Below are 8,490 nucleotides of genomic sequence, written 5' to 3' on the forward strand. Positions count from 1 at the left end.
ATTCTATGATAAAGAAGTTGGAGATTAATCCTTTGGATTCAACAACTCATGAAACAAAAAGAAAAACGAAAATATCCATCAACTCTGGAGGCTGAAACCTTCAGTTATCGTGGCAAAGCAGCAGAAGAGGTTAAGAATCAGGTTTGGACTCATACAAATTTAACTCTTGATAAGCTAAATGGGAGATTTTTGTACAGCAACTAGTATGTTTCCACAAAATGGTAAAGACTGAATCATAGTGATATTGCCATTCTCACTATAAATGAAATTGAGAAAAAGAGGAAACAAAGATACCTTAATCATCTGGTAAGATCCTCTCCAGGCCTCCATTTTGGGGAAGGGTCCAGACTGCCACCATGCTTCAGCTTCCCTCTGCACCTGTATACACTCTGGAATTTCCCATAAAGCCTCCTTCTCTCAGTCAATTTCTCTCAGAGCCTCCATTTTGGGGACATGCCTAGGTCTGCCATTTTTCATTCCTCCTATCTGCTCTGCTTCTCTCTGGCCTTAATCCTCATGCCCCATAAATATTTCCCCCCTTCCTAGCACTACCTTCCATCCCACCCAGCAGCTTTTCAGCTCTCTTACATATGTTGTCTTCCCCTGCTTGAATGTAAATTCCTTAAGGACAGGGTTTTTTCTTTTTTGATTGCTTGTGTTTGTATTCCCAGGGCTTATTATTAGCACAGTGTCTGGCACAGAGTAAGCACTTAATGTTTTTTGATTGGCTGGTTAATAGATGTTCTCTAAAGAACAAAAAGGAAAAGCATTTGATAAAGTTGTGACAGAAAACATTTAACAAGTATGCAATAATTCTCATTTTATTTGAGACAAATACTAAAGAAAAGGAAGTATAACAGCAATGAGACAAAAATATAATAAATGTCAACATTCCATCATCAGAATGATAAACTCAATAAAGAAATTAACAGTAAATATTTGTTCTGAACTTACTTAAATACATTAGAATTACAAGTTATATAGAGAGAACAGGTTAAGCAGAGAATAAGCATTCTTTTCAAATGCATATAGAATGCTCACAAATATTAATCTCAGACTAGCTTGTAAAAGCCAACAAATTATAAAAGGCAGAAATATATGCTGTTTTATTAAACTAGAATAAACTAAAAGTTGACAAAGTAAATGTAAACTACTAAATAAAACCAGCTCACACAGCTATATTCCAATAAATCTGACAACATAAAGGAAATAGATGACCACCTACAATAGTATCAATTACTAAAATCAACAAAAGTAAATTTTTTCCATGTTGTAACAGTTTTATCTGATCACATATGCCATCAGTCCTCATCTTCATTTATCCACTGCTCTGTTTGGCTGCCAATCTCTTATCTCTTTCTTCAGCAATAGTGAGACGGATACCTTTTCCACGGGGTAGAGAAATCCAAGGCTTGTTACCTTTGCCAATAACAAAAATGTTTGAAAGCCTAGTGGCAAAGCTATTGCCATTGGCATCCTTCACATGGACAACATCAAAAGAGCCTGGATGCCTCTCCCTGTTAGTGATCACACCAATTCGACCCAAGTTAGCACCACCAGTCACCATACATAGGTTGCCAGTATCAAATTTGATGAAATCAGTGATCTTGCCAGTCTCTAAATCAATCTGAATGGTGTCATTCACTTTGATTAGAGGATCTGGATAACGGATTGTACGGGCATCATGGGTCACCAGATGAGGTATACCTTTTGTGGCCACAAAGATCTTTCTCACTTTGCACAATTTATATTTTGCCTCTTCAGCTGTGATGCGATGCACAGCAAAACGACCCTTGGTGTCATACACCAGACGGAAATGCTCTCCTGTCTTATCAATGCTGATGACATCCATAAAGCCAGCAGGGTAGGTAATGTCAGTACGGACTTTGCCATCAATCTTGATGAAACGCTGCATACAGATCTTCTTAACCTCATCTCCCGTCAGGGCATACTTGAGTCTATTTCTAAGGAAGATGATGAGGGGTAGGCACTCCCGAAGCTTATGGGGGCCTGTGGAGGGTCTAGGAGCAAAAACTCCTGTCAATTTATCAAGCATCCAATGCTTTGGGGCTGCCACACGCTTCAGGTGCTTCTTGGGACCACGAGCCATGGCTGTGCTGGGACTAGGGAAAGACCACAATAGGAAATCAACAAATCAACAATTAGACCAACCTTGGAAGAAGAAAAAAGACAAAGCATCAAAGAATTACTCACCCCAACACACACACACACACACACACACACACACAGCTTAGATGGAATTCCCAGGTATATTCTTTCAAACCAAGAACAAATAAATCCCTAAATAACATCAGTTATTCAAAAATATCAAGATGAAACATTACTATTAACAAAGATCTGTCTCCTTTCACTTGGGACCATGTGACAAATAGCACACTCTTGCTTGTTAACTGATTCCTATCAATCTCCTTGCTTCTAACAAATTTAACTGTCTCAATCAAAAAATCTGAGGTGATAAAATGAATAAAGAAAATCAAAGCCTATAATAACATAAAACAAAATAGGGTAACTATAAAATACAACTGAAATAAAGTTAAACCTAACAGGGACATTTTAATATTCACTGATAAATTAGATTAACATAGCAAAAAATGACAATTCCCAAATTAATTTATACATTAAAAGCAATACCAAAGTATCAAGGGATTTCTTATAGAGCTGGACAAAATCATCATGAAAACATAAGGGAAAAACAAACAGAAAAATATTCAATGGACACACTGGGGTAAAAAACAAATGACTATGGTATTGCATTTTCAGACTTTAAAATAAATTACAAAAGTGGTTATCAAAACTATCTGGTTAATTGTAGGGGGGAAAATATAACAAAACAAAGAAATATATCAATGAAATAAGATAAGAGTCCAATTAAACATATATAAAATATTAGTGTTTGATAAAGTTATAGAAATTTTATAGAATAAAAGTTGGGAAAAGGATTTAACATGTGTTAGGGAAAACTGGTTGGCAATTGCTTTGCTGGAAAATGGTTATACCTCACATATACACATCAATGAACTGCAACTGGATGATAGACAAAAAAAACTATAAAAATTTAGGAGAACAGATTATATTTTAACTATTACAGAGGGGAATTACTTTTTTCTATAAAACAAATTAGAAGGATTAATGACAAAACAGCTATATTAAAATAAATTACTATACAATAAAAATTTTTAAAAGCTTAAAAATATTTATGCTAAGAAAAACTAAAACATAAGCAATGGTTACAAATTCATAGAGAAAACTCCCAATTCACAATGGATAATGGTTAATGGGATAGTTAATTTTAGCTAACGTAAGACTTTGCATCACAGGCTTATAAACTGGTAGGGACATCAAGGATTAGATTACTGATGCTCACTTGGAAAAAAATGCTTAACTTCATTAATAATTAAAAAGATGCAAAATAAAACAACACCAAACTACCCCCTAATTAGCAAAGATTAAAGTAAGAAAATGAGTACAATATTATTAGAAATCAGGGGTGGAGCCAAGATGGGAGTAAAAGCAGGGACTTGATTGAGCTCTCCTTCAAAGCCCCCCCAAATACCTGTAAAATATGACTCTAAATAAACAAAGTCTAGAGAAGCAGAATCCACAAAATGTCAGTGAAACAAATTCCAAACAACCTGGAAGGTCAACTGGAAATCTCTTGAACGTGGGCTAGGAGAAGAACACAGTCCAGCACAAACCAGTCAAGAGCAGGCCTCAGGGGAATCACTGGCAGCTATGGTGGTTTCCAAACTTCTCAAGCCACAAGTGCCAAAGACAACGTAGGTCAGTATTATTAGAAATCCATCTGGCAGCTCTGTAGTAGAAACTGCAAAATAATTATTATTAGGTCAAAGGCTATAATTATTTTTGTAATGTCTACTACAGAACTGCCAGATAGAATGAGAATTCAAATCCAAACATCGGTGACTCCAAGTTCAACACTATCACACCATCTAAACTGCCCCTTCCCTGTTCCACCTAATACTTCCCAAAGCCCTCAACCTTCTGTTTGACTCACACACTTATTTTCTAATTTGTATTATAGTTATTTGTACACCTAACCACTTTACTAGATTTTGTTTTCTTTTGTAATCCCTGAATCAGAGCCTTACTAGCCATGGGATCCTATATAAGTCACTTAACTCCTTAGTCTCAGTTTCCTCATCTGTGAAATAGGAATAATTACTAAAATTACAGTTATGGCAATCAACATGCAAACCTTACAAGGACTATATAAATGTTAACTACTATTAATAATGAATATGGTAACTGGGATACTGGAAAAAATGATAGATTTGAGGGTCAAAGGACCATGGTTGCAATCCACAATCTGGAAATTATTACCAGTGTGAATATGGGTAAGTCATTTAGTCTCCAAGAGGCTCTATTTTCTTCAAGTTCAAAGATTGGACTAGATGACCTCCAAGATCCCCTTCAGTTCTAAAATCAATGAGATTTCAGCAGATACATAGAAGAAATTCATTTTGTACCAGAGGGTAGTCTGCAGAAACAGACATAGGAAAGAGTAGGTACTAATAGATCAGGAAATGGCTAGTAGTCTAGTCTGGCTACAGTACAAAATGTGTATGATAGCATGAAATAAAGCTAAAAGTTGTACTACAGTCAAACTGCAGAGATCTTTGAATGCTAAAATAAAGTATACAGATATTTAATCCTAAATGACCACAGAAAGGGAAAGAGTGACATTCATAGGGTCATATCTAGAGCTAGGAGGTAATCTTAGATCATCTAGCCCAAAACTCTCAATTTTACAGATGAAGAAAATGAGGTACTAAGAAGTTATTTTGAGCAGGGAAGTAATGAGATGAGTCCTATTCATTAGGAACATGACATTAGATACAAAATGTGAAGAACATATTGAAGAGTCTAACCAAGAAGACCAGTTGGTAGGCTACCTAGTAATCCAAACAAATTTTCTCTGAGCTTTTGGATTATATATTCCTACCTGGGAGGGGGAGAAGGTGACAGGACTTTGGATATACATCCTCATTCTTTATATTTACTTGGAACTGAAGTTGCTTTTTGGAGGGGGGAAGTCAGGGCAATTGGGGCTAGCCTAATTGAGGTAAATCTAGATGACTAAAAGGATGGGAAGAGGGATTAGTTGTAGGGTATGGAAGCATTTTTAAAACCTCCTTTTTAGTTTAACTCCATTTCTCTAACCTAAAGTCTTTTCCAGACTTTTATCCTTTAGTAAAGTCTGTACAGGGCCAACAAAAGTTAAAGCCTGGGAAAAAGATTATTAATGGTAACCAAACTCAAAAGAGGAAAATAAAACTTCATAATTAAAATAAACAAATTCTCTTTCATATTTTGAAGGGATCAGGGCAGGACTTCAAAGTCCCACTAACTCCTCTGGGAGAAGTTTAGAATGGAGTTGAGTATTTAGAAGATATAACCTGCTGTCATACTGGAGTTTTTCATTTTTGTGTGTGAGACTTCACTAGCAGCGAAGTGAAGCCTATGGAGATCTCCTTAGAATGTTTAAACACATAAAATAAAATAGACAGTTACAAAGAAAACCAATGATATATTTATTTTGAAAATATTTTTCAGAGCAGTTAGGTGGCACAATGAACAGAGTGCCGGCCCTGGAGTCAGGAGGATCTAAGTTCAAAGCCAGCCTCAGACACTTAACACTTACTAGCCATGTGACCTTGCACAAGTCACTTAGCCCCAATTACCCTGACTTGCCCCCCCAAAAAAGCAAAAATAAAATAAACTATTTTTCCAATCCAGGTTCAAAGATCTTATGAAATGAATTTATTAGCAAAAGTCCATGGAACTCAGGATCAGAAACTTTGTTATACTGGACGGAGAAAAAAGTTAAAACTCTTTGTTTAAAGTTAAAAAGTTAAAATTCGTCTTCATGACGAGGTGTTTTCTTTGTTCAAGATTCTTATAAATGTTACCTCAAAGTGTCTTTTAAGAATAAGATGTTCAGGGGACAGGAGATTATGTCAGTTGGAAAGTTCTTTAAGCTAGAAATATATGGATTTGGAATAATGCCAATTGATACAATGTTTCTGGAAGACTTGTGCCTAAAAAGATAGTACAACAATATTAATGCTTTGACTGTTAGTAAAGTATTTCCTTCGAAGGATAGATTTATAATCAAGTTATAAGATCGAAAAGAAGTATATAAGAAAAAAAATTAACTTTCTTTTTAGTTTTGTGAATAGTTTTGCCTCAAAATATTAACTAAAACAAAATTCTGTTCTTAAGAGCAAATAGTCACAATATTCTTTGCAAAAGTGAGGGCCATGGAAGTAGAACATATGCTGTCAGACTTAAGACAATACCTTCGTTTACTGAATTGCATCCCCTCATTAAAAACTTTTGTTATACAAGATGGCTCCATGCCTAGGGGAGGAATATTAAAAATAAAGTTTCCCCCAAAATTAATTTAATACTGCTCCCTGGTATCATCAAGATACATAGAACAGGGGCAGCTAGGTGGCGCAGTGAGTAGAGCACCAGTCCTTGGAGTCAGGAGGACCTAAGTTCAAATCCAGCCTCAGACACAACACACACACACACACACACACACACACACACACACACACACACACACGCTGTATGACCTTGGGCAAGTCACTGAACCCCAAACTGCTTCCAAAAAGCAAAAAAAAAAAAGATACATAGAACAAATATTAGAAATGTTAAAGCCTTATTTATAAGCCTTTTATGTGTTTAATGAAAAATATTCTGATCCTATGTTGAATATAACAAAAATCCCACCTTGGAAAAATAAGGGCAGATAATTAAAGTGAATCTCTGGGGAAAATATAATAACTTCATTTACTGTGGTGCTACATATCATTTTGCCACCTGTGCATAAGATCATATGAGCAAAAGTACTTCAGTACTATTATACAACATTTCTTAATACAGTTGCCTTTCACTGCTTTTCAAAAAAGTCCAGAAAGACCTAAGTATTTATAAAATCATGGAAAATATGGGACAAAGCAATAGGAATTATTTACCAATTCCAAAAATATTTTTAAAAGAAGTTCAATTAAAATAAAGACTACACTGAACACTAAATGTCATATTCGTTGCTCCCATAAAGTAATGCAAGTTGTCCTTTTTAAGTATTCCTCAAACACAGATCTGAACATATCACTCCCCAATTCAAAAGTGTTCCCTAGTGCCTAAAGGACAAAATACAAAATTCTCAGCATAGAATTTAAAATCTCCCATGATCAGGCTTCCATCTACCTGTCGATTCATTTCACTTTACTTATCTTTTGCCCTTCAAAAGTGGAACACCAGCTGCTCTTCCCCTAAACATATCATCTTCTACAGCAATGCTTCCATGCAAAGTGATCCACCTCTGGCCATACTCCTCACCTATCCTTCATAAAATCCATAGCTTCCTTCAAAGCACACAACTCAAGTGCTAGGATCATGCACAATGTGGCTTTCTTGAACCTTCTTTATTTAGTGCTCTCTCCCTCAACAAATTGTCTTATATATCTTGTATCTTACTTATAATCATACCATTGTACCCCACCCTTCCCAAATAAATATAAGTTCCTGAAAGGCAGGGGCCCCTCTACACTCTGTGTATTTTTATATTCCGGGATGCACAAAATAGGCCACTATAAAGGTATGTTAAATGGAATTCAAAGGTCCACAGTGGTGGCAGCATATTGAAAAGATCCTTGTAGGGTTCACAGTCTAGAGATCAGTATTTCAAAATGAGTTCTTCCACGAACTCGTATCCTTTCACTACTCTGGGCCAAAATTTACAACTTGATAAAAAAAAAAAACATCCCAAGGGATGACTCCACCACAACACTACAGTTAAGAAATCAACGCTAGTTTTTTTTTGTTTAAGGAAGCTACAGAGATTTTCAGGCCACGTGTCCTTATCATCCGGCCCCCAAAAGAGCTCAAGGGGGTTCCCAGAGGCTGCACCTCATCAGTACCGTCAAGACAGAAAGGCCAAGATGCCTGCGGGCCACAGGTCCACCACACAAGCAGAGAAATAAGGTTCCCAGCCCCCCAAAACCTCTCGCCCCGCAAATCAACACCTGGAATCAAGGGCCCTGGCGGGAGGGGTTCTGGGTCTCGCGAGAAGTTCTCAACTCGGAACCCAGACAGGTTCTCCACCCAAAGCGGCAACACGGCCTCGGTTCACAAAATACGCAAGGAAGGGGGTCACTTCAGAACTTGCTTGACCTGTAAAGAAAATATGAAAGTTGAAGTTGATCGGTGGTTGTCAAACGGAAAAAAAAAAAAAAGTAGCAAAAACTCACAACGAAAATCAGCACCTACCTCGCAGCTAATAACCACTAGGACGTGCGAGAGCTTCCACTATGCCAGCTACGCCTTCCGGGGCATCCTTAATAAACCCACCAGACGTGGCTCACGTAGGACTTCCGGAAGAGACCTGAGGTGGCAGGACAGCGTGACGCACAGGGATTTCCTATCCTCCCCTCTCGC

General features: G+C 37.0%; 1 protein-coding gene across 2 annotated transcripts; it reads right to left on the reverse strand.

The window, feature by feature from the left end:
• Positions 1-805: 805 nt before the first annotated feature.
• LOC138143313 (small ribosomal subunit protein eS4) lies at positions 806-8,457 on the reverse strand. 2 transcript variants are annotated; one of them, XM_069064515.1, is made up of 4 exons: positions 8,323-8,457; positions 8,079-8,226; positions 3,654-3,844; positions 806-2,123 (listed from the first exon to the last, which is right to left on the reverse strand). In XM_069064515.1, exon 4 carries the CDS (start codon positions 2,108-2,110, stop codon positions 1,319-1,321), a length of 792 nt encoding a protein of 263 aa, XP_068920616.1. In that variant the 5' UTR covers positions 2,111-2,123; positions 3,654-3,844; positions 8,079-8,226; positions 8,323-8,457; the 3' UTR covers positions 806-1,318. The 2 variants fall into 2 exon arrangements, with proteins under 2 accessions (XP_068920616.1, XP_068920617.1); XM_069064516.1 differs by lacking the exon at positions 3,654-3,844 and having other exon boundaries at positions 8,077-8,226.
• Positions 8,458-8,490: the final 33 nt, after the last annotated feature.

Source organism: Petaurus breviceps, unplaced genomic scaffold (assembly GCF_028583685.1).
Source record: "Petaurus breviceps papuanus isolate PSGF00001 unplaced genomic scaffold, PetGlider_PUasm1.0 90638, whole genome shotgun sequence".
Lineage (NCBI taxonomy): Eukaryota > Metazoa > Chordata > Mammalia > Diprotodontia > Petauridae > Petaurus > Petaurus breviceps.

Bases quoted from the DNA above. Each gene is read 5' to 3' on its own strand.
- LOC138143313 (XM_069064515.1), bottom strand. From the start codon at position 2,110: ATGGCTCGTGGTCCCAAGAAGCACCTGAAGCGTGTGGCAGCCCCAAAG.